This window comes from Dermacentor silvarum, unplaced genomic scaffold, assembly GCF_013339745.2.
Source record: "Dermacentor silvarum isolate Dsil-2018 unplaced genomic scaffold, BIME_Dsil_1.4 Seq204, whole genome shotgun sequence".
Classification (NCBI taxonomy): Eukaryota; Metazoa; Arthropoda; class Arachnida; order Ixodida; family Ixodidae; genus Dermacentor; species Dermacentor silvarum.
The window spans coordinates 43,715-59,816 of record NW_023605853.1 but is presented as its reverse complement, the minus strand read 5'-3'; the positions used below and the strand labels follow the sequence as shown (position 1 = coordinate 59,816).

Genomic DNA, 16,102 nt, shown 5'->3' with positions numbered 1-16,102 from the left:
CGCGATTGTCCAGGCCGCGCCGATATCGGGGCCTTGGCCATTCTAGGCCAGTCGCATGAGGCGAAACCGAACGTCGGCTTTTCGAACGCGCACAAGATAGCGGCCCTGAAATATATGACTGGCAGCAGAGGCGAAAAAAAAAGAAACGGGAAAAATACAAAGTTTTACGCACCAGTTTGTAGCCTTTCGGTGCACTGTCGCGCTCTATGTGAGCGGCCTGTGAAGTTTCGCGCGCCTCATGCCAGCCCCCGTTGACACCACTGTGTGGCACACGCAGGCTGTGCGGCTGCAGCCAGGCAGGCAGCGTGGACAGCCCGCCTTCGTGCAACCCCGACTCGGGCGTGTGCCGCTGCAAGGCCAACGTGGAGGGACGCCAGTGCGACCGCTGCAAACCCGGCTTCTTCAACCTGCAGCGCGACAACGAGTTCGGCTGCACCCCTTGCTTCTGCTTCGGCCACTCGGCGTTGTGCCAGAGCGCGCCCGGTTACTCGCGGTACAGCCTGATCAGCACCTTCGCCAGAGGTGGGTCCGTGTGCGAACTTCTGGGACCCGAACGACAGGGACGCGGACCCGCGTGCAACAAACACCCACCAAGTTGGCGCGGCCCGCGTAGATGAGACACCACTGGTTGCTGTAAACGGGTGCGAGCGGTGCCACGTTTAAACCAAAATGGCTGCACCACTCTCTTAAACGTGACCGATCCGATACACACTGCATAATTCTTCGCTCTCCCTTACCCCACAAAGCCCACTTGCCTCCATGCAGCATTCTTACACTACACGTGCATCTGCACGCGTCATTCTTCCGCCAACCTTGAACTCGCCGTTTACTTGACTGCATGTCTGCTCAACGTATTTAGATCTGGCGCCCATCCATGGCAGCTTCGCTGCACAACAACAATTTCAGCCGCGGAGCCTTCTCGAAACAAATACGGGAGCGCGATTTTCAGAAGAGAGAAAAAAAAAAATGCTGTCCTAAGCTTTATGGTCCAGCATCAAAACTTCTCGCACCGTCGTCCAAGCAAAAGTGCGCTACTAGAATGAGTGCATGAGCATGGACAGCGCATTTAGTCGGGGTATATATGTATTTCGGAGTCATGAGGGAGGTAGTGGCCGAATACTGCACCAGGCAGGCCAATTCCTGTTCTGGTGAGGGAGGGACTTTGATGAAACTTAGTGGGCCTTCCTAGTTTGGTTGCACCTGAACTAGTATAGCCCCACTAGCTCTCAGCGATATATTTTTTTCTTGCCGGTATCAGGCACCACTCCATGCCTGAAAATGTGGTGGACTCTAGTAGGATTCGAACTTACGACCTTCAGATTTGAAGCCGGGTATTCTACCAGGGGTAATTGGAGATCGCAGGGAGAGGCCTTCGTCCTGCAGTGGACATAAAATATAGGCTGATGATGATGATATGTATTTCAATGCCGTCTGCAACCAACATTTTGTACTCAACACACCCTTGACCACGCAGACAAGGAGCATTGGAAGGCGGCGGACATTCATGGGCGCAGCGTTAACACCCGCCACGAGTACGCCGCCCACCACTTGGCTGTGGTGGCACCCGGAAAAGAAGCCGTCTACTTCCTCGCACCAGGTGAGAGCGACTCTGTCAGTCAAAGCATGCTTTCGTGCATAGCAGTTGGCGTCGGCTTCCCGAACATGGGAACCGACCGTTCTCCAAGTTTCCTTGCAAACGCGGTTTTGCCAAAAAAAAAAAAAAAAAAAAAACTGAAACGCGAGTACGCTTTGGAAGAGCGCGAAGGGAACGTATACTAATAGGGTGTCGATTCTTTGCCTTGTTCTTCTCTTTGTATTAATGGTAAAACTACCAGTGTGTCGTGCGGCGATGCAGGACAACATGAAAGTACTTGTCAATCACTTACGACGCAGTTTCACTTTCTGCATTTCTCAATTAAGTCCACAGGTTTTACTCCCGCAGTTAGGGGTACGTCACAGTCCGTGTTTTGCGGCGGGAAATCAGGAGCCTGATGGAAATTAAACGCACAGGCGGCGAGCTTCCCGTCATTTTCGTCTCTGATTCGGCCGCTGTTCTTGCAGAGCGATTTTAAATGACTCAAATATTCACTCTATAGTGTACTAGCTCATACAGTGGAAGTGGCGAGTGTTAGTGTACGTTGTATTACTACTATCGCGGACTTTATTTAGCATAGTGCCAATACTGTTCGCTTTCTCCGATGACAACGTGTGCAAAACGTCCTGTAGGTTTCCGCAAAGCAAGCTACTATCTCCCCATAAACATTCTTGTGCATGATTTAGACCGCTCTTTGTACATTCTAACGTGTTTGTTTTTTTGTTTTCCGCGAAACAATTGATTGGCCTGCACGAAGCGATAGACTGCCCTTACCAAAGCGCGTGTTTCTCGTTTGCGGGTTCTGAAATGCAAGGCGCGAATACGACGACGGACAAAGAGAGAAACAGACACACAGGGCGCCACTTCCAACACTGTTTAATCAGATATACAACGCCACTATTTTATATAAGTAGCGCTATCACAGTTCATCAGTGCGCAGTCGCGTTCAGGTAAAGCAGTTCTTTGCGCGATAGTGAGATTGATGCAACACTCACGCACCTATCACCTGCCTCAATGATTCTTTTTGCCTCAGTTACTAATCTAACCCATTTGTCACGGCTTCTGGCAACCACAGCGTAGGCGTTAAAATAAATATGATCAGATTTAACAATCTGATCATTTCAGATCATGCTCAACAATCATGCCCAACTATCCATCCTAATCTCTTTTTGCGGCACCGCAGACCGGTACCTCGGCGACCAGCGCGCCTCGTACAACCAGAACCTGACGTTCACTCTGCGCATCGGCGAGGAGGGCCCGCAGTCGTCGGTGGAGGACATCGTACTGGAAGGGGCCCACGGCAGCGTGTCGCAGCACATCTTCGGCCAAGGCAACGGGCTGCCGTCCATACGCAACCTGGAGTACCGGTTCCGCCTGCACGAGGACCCGCGGTACGGCTGGAACCCGACGCTAAGCTCGCGGGAGTTCATCAGCATCCTCTCGAACCTGACCGCCATCCGGATAAGGGCCACCTACGTACCACGAGGTGCGTCTGCTCTATGACCCTGAACACATCCCCGCAGAACTTACTCGGAGGAGGAGGAGAGTTCGCGGAAAGTGCGTGTCATGCGACCATAGAGACAGCCTAAAATCGACGACGGGGACCTGGTTCTGGTTAATAGAAACAGAGCGATTTACAGCTCCCCAGTGAAACTGCTGGTTTCAACGATACCCTCGCAGTAAAACATTAACAAATAGCTATCTCGCCGATGGGCTTAATGTCCAGTGGCTGCACGAACATGCAAATGAGATTCATCATGGCGTACGCTTTATTTTTTTATTTTCATTTTTTGTTCGCAAGAACAGCTGTCAGCTGTTACCTGGTAGTGCTTCGGTAAAGGAAAGTGCTTTGAACATTTTTCAGTCCAGTTTTTGCAAGTCGTCGCAGGTGCTAATTTAATTTTTTTAAGTATAGCATCTTATGCAGTATTGGTGCTATTAGGATCACGTCATCATCTGGCCTTCTAAATGACGAATTATTTCTACCCGTCATCCCTTTCAGTGTAGATGTAGACTTCTACACCGCGGCGAAAACGTCCCTGGCCGCCCTCACAATGTCTCTTGCGCCTCGCAGGCACGGGCTTCATCGACAACATCCAGCTCCAGTCTGCGCAGCGTTCCGCCTACGGCACCGAGGCCGCCACCTGGGTCGAGATGTGCAACTGCCCCGAGGGATACGTGGGCCAGTTCTGCGAGTCGTGCGCGCCCGGGTTCCGGCACGACCCGCCGCGCGGCGGGAAGTTCTCGCGCTGTGTGCCCTGCAACTGCAACGGCCACGCGCTCATCTGCGAACCGGACACCGGTCAGCCTGTCTTGCATGCAACAATTTCGTGCGCCGCAGACGCGGCGGATCACGGAGTTTTTTTGGTCGAGTCCCGGGCACTTGCCTTTTATTTCGAAGTAATTCATATAAACTTCTTGTTAAAAAGAATACTATAAAGAGAAATGCTCAACCAGTTTAGACAGGCAAATGGCATTCCTTCAAAGATGTGCTTGCGCTTGTCTTGACGTAAAAGGTAGATTATTAGCTGAGTAAATTGAGGGCCAAACTTCTCTGTTTTGAATGTGGCGCCCAACAACGCGATGGTGATGTCGGTGCGACGTCACAATTTTCGTATCGTTGTCTCATATAAGGTTAATAAGGCACGATGTGCCATGCATTCCAACAAAACAGGCGCTCACAGGAAGTTGTAGACTTGAAATGATTGACAGGGATAGAACAAGATCTTGAGTCACAACGTTTCGATTAGGGGACATGTCTTTGTTAGGGCTGACGATGAAGACAAACCTCCGTGTCGAAATGTCGGCTTCAGCTGCATTCCTTGTTCGACCACTGTTGGCGTGCCAAGTGTGTAGCATAACTATGACTGCAAATATCGTGCTTGGAATAAAAAAGAAAGCGGCTTCAAAATAATAGAAAAAAAGGTTAGTTAATCAACTGACACGAAATTTGTCGATCTTCGCATCAGATTATGCGCCAATGCATTTTTCTTCGCTAACACGATTAGGGTAGTTGGCCTAAACAAGCGGCATTTAAGGTTGTGTCATAATTGATTCAATTGAATCAGGTCGGCTTTTCTGGTTTGTATGCAGACAACGCTAACTAAAACTCTAATTATGCTCTCACGTGGCTTCGTCACACGCTCAACATGACTAACGGTATTTATGCTAATTGCCGTCGTACGGTACTTTATTTTGGCAACAACTGAGTTTCCAAAGTGAAACATGAATAGAGTTGCGGGACGATGCACAGCCAACGTGCACTTGCCGTTCCTGACCTGGCGCTGTCAGTCGCGCGATAATCGTTAAACCTATATACGCTCAGGAGGCTGCCAAAACAAGAGTACCGTCTGGCGAACTAATTCGTGCAAACGGTCTTCGAATACTATCAGGAAAGGAAACCGAGCTCCTTGGTGTCAGAGCACTGGTTACTGCTATTCGACTGGACAACCAACCTCGGCTACTTATCTGCGGCGCGTCTAAATTATTCCTTGAGTATCATTTACGTAAAGACAAAAAAGTAGGTCGTGCTTCACTGAGTTCGATGCAAAAATCTCGTGACGTATTAAGGATCCTACAAAAATCTAGTTTTCAAGTCCTGTCACATTCGTGACGTGTACCTTGCCCGCGTGCCTAAGATGAAAAGCCCTCCCTCAAATTTTCGTTCTGCAGCACGCGCTCGAATATTTGCATCTGCTCGCTGATTGGCCCACATTCAAGACAGCAGCTGTAGCCTATACTTGAGCATGATGGCAAAACAGGGCAGACGGCAAACAGCTGTGCCCGTGTAGTGTAGCTGCGCTCCGGTCCCGAGTTGTTGCTTTCCTTTCCTATATAGAACTGATCGCGCGGGTGCTTTGCCCTAACGATCTGGTGGTGGTGGTTGCTAACCCCCTGGCTTGCGCGGGTGTAGGGCACTGCATCTGCCAGCATAACACGGCGGGCGAGTTTTGCGAGCGTTGCGCGCCGCGCTACTACGGCAACGCGCTGGCGGGCACCCCGGACGACTGCCAGCCGTGCCCGTGCCCCGACCAGGGCGCCTGCGCCGTCCTGCCCGACGAGAGCGTCGTCTGCCTCGAGTGCCCGCAGGGATATTCCGGTGGGTGGCGCCGCTTAACACTCCTGCCTCTGCTCTCTGGGCGGGCTGCGGCTTCTCTCTTTTCTCTGTCTCTCTCTACTTTTCGTGGAGCCCCGTTTATCGCGTCAGCGAGATCAAACTTACCAACGCGGGCTTGATAACAGTACTGACGTTTTGCAATTAGTGGTATACCATAAACTGCAGTTCCATGATTCCAGCATTACATTAAGGAGAAGTAGAAACGGGCTACACTACGTGTCCTGAATAAAACTCCAGTCATAGTTCACTTTAGAACGAGCAAATGATTCGCGTCGCCTATTTCGTAGTGTGGCGATTTTGCCTGAATCTGTCCAGCAAGCTTGAAATACATAACATTCATCATGCCAGAGTCATCAGTGTATATAGCTCCTTCCAGCACAAATGGACCATGAAGACTCTTTCAGCGGGTCCTCCAAAGGAGACTCCAATAATATTCCACCTTCTCATTTAAATAAATGCTCTAAATTGCCGAACTGATGCTTTAATGTCAGGCCTGCTTGCGGAAAGCTTTGAAAATATATTTGGCTAATATATTTTATAATATATTCTTTATAATATATACACCGCCTTGGTCTCGCTGACGAAAGTGTGACAAAAAAAAAAGTGAACCGTTATCGTAGATCGCTTCCAAGCATAATAGTCCCATTAACTATGGTGTGTGGGGTATCGTCTTCTGCTGCAAATTAAATGTTGCGGAGGCTTGGTATTTCTGATTAATAGGGATCTCACTCTATAACGCCAATATAACCGAAAGTCATCTCAGTGAATTCTGTGAGGCATGTTTCTGTGGTCGCTCAAATGCTCACGGAAACGGTGTATGTTTGAGTGTAAGAAAACATTTGCAACTTCATCCAAGTCAAATGCTGCAACTAAAAAACACAACGTAACCGGGTGGCAAAGTAAGTCTTTCTTTTTATGTTTTTAGAATTTAGAAAAGTACCTGATGCATTGTCTGAGGAATACCTTTACATCATTTATACAATGTATTTTCTTATGTTACCTATTTTTAAAAATCGGCTGTGGTAGATTGTACAATTTTATTTCTTGAGGTGGTATAGTCGAAGCGTCTGCAACACTAAAAGGAACATAGAAGTATATCCGCGTAGTTAAGGTTTTTCTCATTCTATCTTAGAAGCAAGAAAGCCTTCGTTTGTAGTAAACAAAAATGCTTTACTGAAAAGTATTACACGAATTGAGGCTAGGTGCTGCTGGTACAACATATTTGCGGGCGCTGAAGAAGAAATAGGCAGGCAGAAATGGACAGACACGGGGGATAGTGTGTGTCTGTCTCTGTCTCGCTTAGCTCTTTAAACGTGTGAATTGAAGTCGTGAGGTCGATCAACACTAATGCCTGACCTCACGGAAAGGGTGACCCACGGAGCTGTCCCACTTGAACGTGCCTGTGATGCAAGTGCACATTAATTGTGCATGAACATTTTGCACCTGCTAATCTCCGCGCAGTCAGATCTGAGCACCGCACTCCATTTAGGCTGGTCACTGTAGACGAAAGTGACCTTCTGCGTCTTAATTGCTACCATGTCATTCGCGTCACGTGCATATCAGCTCTTGCACAGAGCACAAGGAAAGCGAGACTAAGTAATTGTACTTCGTTATGGTTATATAACGCTTCAACTTGCGTAACGCAGGTTGTACGTATATCTCGGCGATTGACGGACTCCTAAATTCTCAGATTTATTTTGGCAGAGACACGCAAACCCTTGCGTCATTCGCAAGCGATAATCTGTGCGCTATTATCAAACACGCCCGCGGGGAACAGAACTTCTGTCACGTGGGGATGTATTAGGCTGGATCAAAAAGTGCACCAAGAGATTCATCGAGCGCGATGGTCATCGCGTACAGGGCGGAGGTGCGACCTGTGCTTCGACGGACACTACGGTGACCCACAAGGAAACTTCGGGTCCAAGGTTCCCTGCAAGAAGTGCGAGTGCAACGACAACATCGACCCCAACGCTGTGGCCAACTGCAACACGTGAGCGAGATTCCTTTGCATCTCCTTTCGACTAGCGGCTTTAAAGTCACATGCCGTGCGGCTTAGTGTTCATCGGAAAAGAAAGGCGCGGACCTCAACAAATGAAGCGCATCTTCAAATCCGAGTGTTGGACCTTCTCCGTATACTCCATGGTAGAAAACCTGCGTGTCACTGTAGCTTGATTGAATCAGCGCGGGCTTAGCCTAAGACTGACACCGTCACACTGAAGTGCGGAGACGAGTGAAAAGTTTTCCGAGCACACAATGTATACACATGCCAGGGCATTCGCATCACAACTATCGCCGAATAAAAATGCTAACCCGATTAACCGGTATATCTAATTGACTAATTATTCAATTAATCGGATTTGTGGATTTACATACATAAGCGGGGGGAAAAATGAAAGCCGACGAGTTCTCACTATGCACACACTTTGAACAAAGACAGAGCCGCGCTGTATTTTAATCGACAGTTTCCTTTATACTCGAACGGCACTCCGCGTAAGTGGACATTCTAGCTAACACGTGTACTGGACACGTGTGCGCTATTTTATTTCTATTACACACAATAGAAAAGCTACACATTTAGACAGACTTTGCAGCCATTACAGAACGCATATGTGGGCGCAGTTGGCGCTAATGGGTGTTCACCAAGAGAAGCGGGAGCGTCAATGCCGGCGCTTGCCCGATGTTGGTCACGTGAGCTAACCGATTATCCGCGTTGAAAAAAGAAATTCCTCGCGATAAACGCTTAAATCGAATAATCGGAAGGTCTCTCGATTTGTAGACCAGCCCTAATCACAATGTTTTCTGTGTTATTTCTACCACGAACGTTGTTCGAACATCTGTGGAGGTACATTTAGCGACGCTCTTATATAGCTGGAACAGATGACAAGTCTGCCGCTACCTGGAGCTTATCCGCTGGCTCGCCGACGGGCTGTAGTGTGAGCGTGTGCTTTAATTCTATAACGTCTGTAGCTGCTGAACGCATATGAGCTGTTGAGAGCTAACAGTGCCGAAAGATAATAACCAACAGCTAATGTATGTGGTGGTGCCTTTAATAAGTGATTTTCTTTGTGACCTGCGTGGCTTAATTCACTATCTCCTGAAAGGCGCGCATGTGACGGAATCCTTCATATTCTTGGGTTTAAGCATTGCCGCCCCCTTCGTGCCACGAATGCTACAAATCAACAACACTCGAGCAGAATGCGCTTCTCTTCAGGGCTATATATAGCGCGTGTTCACCAGATCCTAATGTGCGGCACATGCATTAGCGTTTTTTTTTGTCGCGGTAACTCAGTAATACGTTCCACTGTCCTGTTTATATTTGCGCACTCAGGTACCTTTTTCACGCGTTTGGTTGCACACTACACGTTGAATGAAACCACTAAAATACAGTGTTTAAAAGCTTAATATTAGACAGTGTCTCTCATTGTGCGTGTTTGTTGCAACTTCAACATCTCTTCTCTCAATCTCTTTCTATCTCTCTCTCTCTGTCTTTATTTCTTTTCTTTGGGTAGCAGAAATTGAGCCCTCGATCTTTTCGGGACGCTGTTTTTATGCCAGACTTGTGTTTGCGTGCTCTTCTGATAAAACTGTTTTCTAATCGGTGGAAATCTAGCGTAATTCTCATAGTATAGCATCATGCAGTGTTTGTTTGTATAGTACTCGTTCATTATTCTTATGCGAATTAGTTTTAGCGGGAAGCTTAGTTACCGCATATACCCGCTACGAGTACACGTGACCTTTCTGCCCCCCCCCCCCCCCTCGGCAGAACGACTGGCGAGTGCCTGAAGTGCGTCTACAACACCACCGGCTTCAATTGTGAGCGCTGCCTGCCCGGACACTTCGGAGACGCGCTGTCCGTGCCCAAGGGAGACTGCAAGCGTGAGTGTATCATCCTGACTGGCGGCGGGTTCTCAATATATACCCTACCCTCAAAAGGGTCTACAGTCGAACCCGGATATATCGAACCCGCATATAACGAATTATTGTGTATAATGAACAGCAGTAAAATCCCCTCGAAAATTTCTGTATGAAATTTTTATTTCATATGTTGAATTACCTATATATCGAACTTTCTAGTGCTCCCTTCAGGTTGGATATATCCGGGTTCGGCTGTTTACGCAAAAGCTGCGGTATAAGGAACGTGTGCCTAATTAGAGCAATAAGTATATCTTCCGGCTAAACGGATGGCATGTTCTCGCTCAAATTTCCCGCAGTATAGTTTCATTTCGCGGTGGAGTCATTTCAGTAGCACGTTCGTGAGAAGAATTTACCAGTTCTGTGTAGAATAAATCGGAAGTACGCGCCGCCTACAGCGATGTCAGACGTAAAGTTCAGAATTTGCGGGAACGGAATAGTCGCACCATATCTGGTCTTTGCTGCGGAGAAACCATACGCTATGGGCGAAAAACGACGCGCGTCTTGTTCCGGCTGTTAAAGTGACATATTAAGTTGCCGTGAAATGCTATACTGACTTTGTCTGGTTTCGCCACAGGCGACGCGTATACTTCTGATCCAGACCACACTAAATAGGGAAGTAATGCACCTAAACGTAGTGTTAAAATTAATCCACCGCGAAATCGTACCTCTATGTGAAATTTGAGCGCGTACGAGCCAGCAGTCCTGCCCGAACTTTGATGTATGCTTGGCGATTTTATGTACGGTGTGTTCGGTAAATACAAGGTGTTTCAGCGAACACCTTCAAAAATTGTTAAAGGTTGCCTGTGGCAGATAGCACAACTCTAGTTCATGAGCTGGTCTACTCGAAGAGGCGCGGACATTACTTGCACAAAAAATTGAAATGCATAATTGACTTATTAACAAATGTTTACCAATGAAGTTTTTGACTAATTACCTTAATTATGGCCCATATTGCAATTTACAAATTCTAGCCGTAGAGTTCGCAAGGCGGATCCACTTGGACCGAATTGTCAGGGTGACACCAGTTTCGAGATACTAACTCCCGAACTTTGCGGAGAAATGCATTGGCGTTCTAGTTACTTGCTTAACAAAACGTCGTTTTATGCATTGAAGGACAAAAGTAAGTGCAACGCAAATACATTTCTCCGCAAAGTTCGGGAGTTAGTATCTCGAAACTGGTGTCACCTTGACAATTCGTTCCAAGTGGACCCGCCTTGCGAACTCCACGGCTAGAATTTGTAAATTGCAATATATGGGCCATAAGGGAATTAGTTAAAAACTTCATTGGTAAACATTTGTTAATAAGTCGATTATGCGTTTCAATTTTTTGTGCAAGTAATGTCCGCGCCTCTTCGAGTAGACCAGCTCATGAACTAGAGTTGTGCTATCGGCCACAGGCAACCTTCAAAATTTTTGAAGGTGTTCGCTGAAACACCCTGTATATTCTCATCCAGTAACCTTGTATGTGTGTTTTGATTGGGCTGACCTGTTCCAATTAGTATAAGCGCCTTGTTTTCGCCTAGCGGCTCGTAGAAGAAAAAAAACGGTTGCGAGCAAATCACAGCTTGAAGAATACCGAGATTTCGGTCACGGTTGTTGTATCTTTATTTTTACGAAATATTTATTTTCTTAGAACGACGTGCTTATACCATTATGGTAGCAGCCCTTTATTAATTACGCAACGCGTATATGCTTCCAACAAACCGGCTATCGTCTGCAAAACGAAGTAAATCATTGAACCTGCCTTCGCTCCAGGGGTTATCCAGGTTAGCGCTTTTTTTTTTCGTTCTTTCTATTGATGGAACTATGCACGCACGCATGTATTCTTTTGAGGCGTGTCACTGGTGTCGTGTGCTACAGTTTGCAGGCTGTAAAACAAAATTGACATAATTAAGAGAGAGGATAGGTAAAGGGCACAAAGAGGTGGAGAAGGAAAGAAGCGCGACGGCACGAGTGAGAAACGCGATGAAATCTTGCAGCGTGCGACTGCCACCGGCTGGGCTCGATGGAGGGCTCCGAGTGCGACCCGCGCTCGGGCCAGTGCGCCTGCAAGGCGAACGTGGCGGGCCGCCAGTGTGGCCAGTGCCGCGAGGGCTACTGGAACCTGCAGAGCGGCGACGGCTGCGAGGCCTGCAACTGCAACCTGATCGGCTCGTACAACCGCACCTGCGACCAGCGCACGGGACACTGCCATTGCCGGCCCGGCGTCACCGGAAAACAGTGCGACCAGTGCCTGCCGTACCACTACGGCTTCTCGCCTGACGGCTGCGTGCGTAAGTACATGTCGCCCCGGGCGACACTTCCGACTCGTCGCTATAAGACGTGTGACTCTATAGATGTTGTCTCCACGCCTATACGAAAAGCTGCAAGGAGCCATTCCCTCTGGATAAACGTAAGAATACAACGCTGTCAATTCACTCATTTGTTTTTAAACTATATGCGGGTGGGGATTGGCTTATTCTTCGATAGCTCGGAAAATGGCCATACGTGGCCCTCGCACCATTAAACTGTACTCGTCGATCAGCTCGAAAAAAAAAACAATAATAAGATAGCGAACCATGCAATCAGAAAAGGGATAATGCAGTTTGTCAATAATTATACGCTTCTAGCGTGTCTTTGGTTGAACCACTTTTCCGCGCTCACAGTTATATTTCTTTACCTCGCACTTGCCTTATTATATTTCTTTCTCTCTATCCCAAAGAACATCATTGTATCTTGAGCAAATTCTTCGTTTTTTTTTCTGCTGTGAGCGCAAGCATAAGCGTCTGTGTACGTGATCGCAATCGCAACACGATGTTAATTTTCATTCGATTACATTGACTAAACTTCACTAATCCAACCGCTGGTGACAGTCCAAGTGCCAGGAACGTACGATAAAGACCTGTGAACCACTACGTATCGAAAACTTTGAAGGTCAAAACTTAAGAGGGCTAGTCAAGTTGGCCTGCGGGCGAATTTTTTCCGAGAAGCCCAGCATCATTTTTTGTCTCCCGTAAACTTTATGGGGAAGAAAGTCATTTCACTTCGGGTTAGGTGCGGAGGTGTCTTCATTTTTGGTACTGTCTGCTAACGTACGTCCTTGACATGTTTAACAAAAAAAGAAGCAGCGAAATTTCGGCATTCAGCAACGCCAGCCTGCACCCTTCGACGTCCTGTTAAGAACGCCCCTTGTTAAATGTACGCGTATGCGAGTATAGGCTTTCCTATGCTTAAAAGTCGTGTGCTGGGAGAAGCCTGCACAACTTGCTTCGTGTTTTGATTGCAAATTTCTCTAACTGTGTGTCCTCTCGTGTCACCCCGGCAGCGTGCGACTGCGACAGCCAGGGCTCGGTGTCGCTGCAGTGCGCCCCTGACGGCCAGTGTGAGTGTCGACCAAACGTGGAAGGTCGCCGCTGCGAGCGCTGCAAGGAGAACAAGTACAACAAGGAGGCCGGATGCGTCGGTGGGTCTCACCGTGCCTTTGCTGCGCCTTTGCTGCGCCGTGCCTTTGCCGTGTCTTTCCCCAGTGACGTCACTGTCTCGAGTCTTTTACGGAGCCGCCTCTCGGCTGAAGACTTCAAAACCTAACGAAGCGATAAGGGACACATGCGCGAGAAAACGAGCGAGTATACGGAACACAAACTTTACTTATAGTATAGACATTTGTTTGCGTATTCAAAGTAGCCTGCCGGATGGCGGGCGAAACTGAACGATCGTCCAATAAAAGCGCGGAAAACGAGGCGACGAAAGAAAGAAGAGACATGCACAACGCTGTATGTCTCATCTACGTTCATCGCTCGTTTCACGCTCTGGGCGGTCAAAATTTCTGCCCTAGAGAAACTCCGATTACTGAGGTTGCACACCCTAATCTCAATAACAAGAACCGGAAGGTACGTATAAATAGGTGTGATACACTCTCGACCCGTGGCATTCAAAGCGGGGGTGGTGCTTTCCTCTTCAAGCTATTTCCACCACCAAGCGCTTTCGACGCCTCTGTGTGCCACGGTTCAGGGTATACAGGTTATCATGCATCAATTTCCCTATTATTTTGACAGTCCTGCATGGCCGACGCCGAGTGACCGTCACTTTGTTTCCTTAAAAACTGAGGTGCGAGCCAGCGTTTTTTTTTTTTTTTCTTGGCACCGCGCACGCAGACTGTCCGACGTGCTACAACCTGGTTCAAGACGCCGTGAACGAGCACCGGGACAAGGTGGCCGAGCTGGCGCGCCTGCTGGACAACATCGAGAAGAACCCGCAGATCGTCAAGAGCGTCGACTTCGAGGAGAAGCTCGAGCAAGTGATGACCATCGTGAACGGCCTGTGGAAGGACGCCAAGCAGGCATCGGGTTAGTCGAAGCAACGATGAGCGCTGAGTGCTTCGCTTCTGCAAAAGAATGAGGAATAGCCAGCTATGCTCCATGTCGTCGAGTTTTAGGGGGTTTTAGGCTTATCGAATAAAATAATATGGTCATTCATTCCAGTGCATGCTGAAACATCGCTAATGCTTCTAAACTCCCAGCAACTTTCGAGCAGGAAAACATAGTAGCCACCGACTCCTTGCAGTGTTATGCTTTGCCGATTTCGCAACCACACTGAAGGTCGAAATTGCATCCATTGACAACTTTCCAAGGTGACGAGACCACCTGTCGATCATTAATATGATAGGACAGAACCGTGACAGATTACTTTTACTTCGAAGTCAGTGCCGTTAACGTATAGCGCGGGTTGATTTCTGTCCATAATTCTAGCATAGGTCTAGACCGATTGAAAACTCACCGGTAGGAATTCTCGTTTAATCTGGCCTCACTGTCTCTCCCCCACGTGACGCGTCAGGCACTGGCGAGAGCCTGGCCGAGCGACTGGACGAGCTCCTGCGGCGCATCAAGAAGGTGCAGGACATCGCCGGCAAGATTGGCCTCGAGATCGCGCTGGCCGAGGACATCGTGGAGGGCGCCGAGCGCAACATGACCAGCGCCGAGGCGGTCGTCGAGCGCATCAAGTCCACGCTGATGCAGGCGCAGAAGTACCTCGAGGATGAGGCGCAGAACGCGCTCAAGCGGGCGCTCGAGCGCTCCGACCGCTACGGCCAGCAGTCGGAGATGATGTCGCAGATCGCGCGCGACGCTCGCCAGCTGGCTGACCGGTGGGTGGCATGGGATAGAAGGACTTTGTACACAGTGGAAACTGATTCTTTTCGTGCGTGGTCGTTGGACCTAGCGGTGTGGCTTCAAATGGACGATTCTGGATTTGCCATTCGAAACAGCGCACTTTTTTTTCCGTCGGCGAAACAGCATTAAGCTAAACATCGTGTCAAAGAAATAGCATAAAGGAGATGCAACAGCTCAATAACACGGAACGTCTATGCGCTGTTTCTTCTCTCTGATAAGTCACCAACTAGCTTGCATGTGTACCTTAAAAAATATATGGGCGGGAGTGCTTGGGTCGACCATGAAAACGTTTCATTTCTCCTCGCCATTGCGTGCGCTCTGAATGCGAAGAGGGCGACGGCCACGTGAAAACGCCCCCAACCATTCACACGTAACCATCTTTGACCATCTTGAGAAAAATTAAAGCGCATCAGATAATGAATGCAAATAACTAAAAAAACCCGCCCTCAATCTTGCTGCAATACGCTGCGCTTCTTTTTGGCTCCTTTTTCGCTTATGCACTTGCGAATGTTCAGTGTTTTTTCATAAGAGCGAATTGGCGCCAAAGTTAAGAGTTATCTTTTCACCGTGCACCAAATCGACGAAAGATAGCAAAAGGTTGAATAAAAACAAGCACTTGTCCCCCAAGATTGCAGTGCTTAAACTTGAAGGAAAACGTTCACATGACGCATTTAACCTTAAGTCTTTACTAAATTACTGTCCACCGCGTGACTGCTCCTCCGGGTGGCGTAGCTGAAGTGCCGGCTTTTCTGAAGGCCGGGTTATTTGTGTGCTACCGCGACTCGAACGTGAGATCATTTAGAGCAGCGTTGGCTGCGAGAGAATATAGTCGAGGTATACTGACTACCTAGCAAACTACCTAACCTACCTACCTAGCCTGTAGCTTTGCGCCGATTCCAGCGGTTGTAACGGGAGACAGATTATGGGGAGCAGCGTCTGTCCAACCAAAGCCCCACAATGACCGCGCAATGGGTGCAAGTCTCGCGCGGTGGCCGAGAACCGCGACCGCTCTCACAGCAACGAGGACGGTACCAGTTGTTTAAGTTTTTGCCTATGGTTTAGTTTGCTAGTGCCTCATGTTAATCGCGTCATGAATGAAACTCTCTGACCTTGGTTCGCTGACCTTAGTACCTTAGCAGTACACAGTCACCAGTGGTGAGCTAGAACATAACGTATGTGCAGCTTCCATCGAGTGCAAACGTTTTAAGGACTCATCTTTGCCGGACCCCACAAAGATGCACCACTTCTACAAATGCTAGCACTGAATCGAGGCTCCCTCTTTTCTATACTTGTAGCTTTATTAAGCCCATCACCTTGGCTATCCTAATC

At 48.3% G+C, this 16,102-nt stretch overlaps 1 protein-coding gene across 1 annotated transcript in view; it reads left to right on the top strand.

Moving 5' to 3' along the window:
- Positions 1 to 277: 277 nt before the first annotated feature.
- The window catches only part of LOC119434728 (laminin subunit gamma-1), a gene marked incomplete at its 5' end in the record, with an annotated part of 33,141 nt that continues 17,316 nt past the window's right edge, over positions 278 to 16,102 (top strand). Inside the window, 11 exons of the mRNA XM_037701808.2 lie at positions 278 to 522; positions 1,475 to 1,597; positions 2,778 to 3,080; positions 3,669 to 3,896; positions 5,508 to 5,693; positions 7,572 to 7,701; positions 9,475 to 9,587; positions 11,606 to 11,899; positions 12,931 to 13,068; positions 13,760 to 13,951; positions 14,439 to 14,748. Of these exons, the coding sequence (XP_037557736.1) occupies positions 278 to 522; positions 1,475 to 1,597; positions 2,778 to 3,080; positions 3,669 to 3,896; positions 5,508 to 5,693; positions 7,572 to 7,701; positions 9,475 to 9,587; positions 11,606 to 11,899; positions 12,931 to 13,068; positions 13,760 to 13,951; positions 14,439 to 14,748 (2,262 nt within the window). The remainder of the gene's footprint in view (positions 523 to 1,474; positions 1,598 to 2,777; positions 3,081 to 3,668; positions 3,897 to 5,507; positions 5,694 to 7,571; positions 7,702 to 9,474; positions 9,588 to 11,605; positions 11,900 to 12,930; positions 13,069 to 13,759; positions 13,952 to 14,438; positions 14,749 to 16,102) is intronic.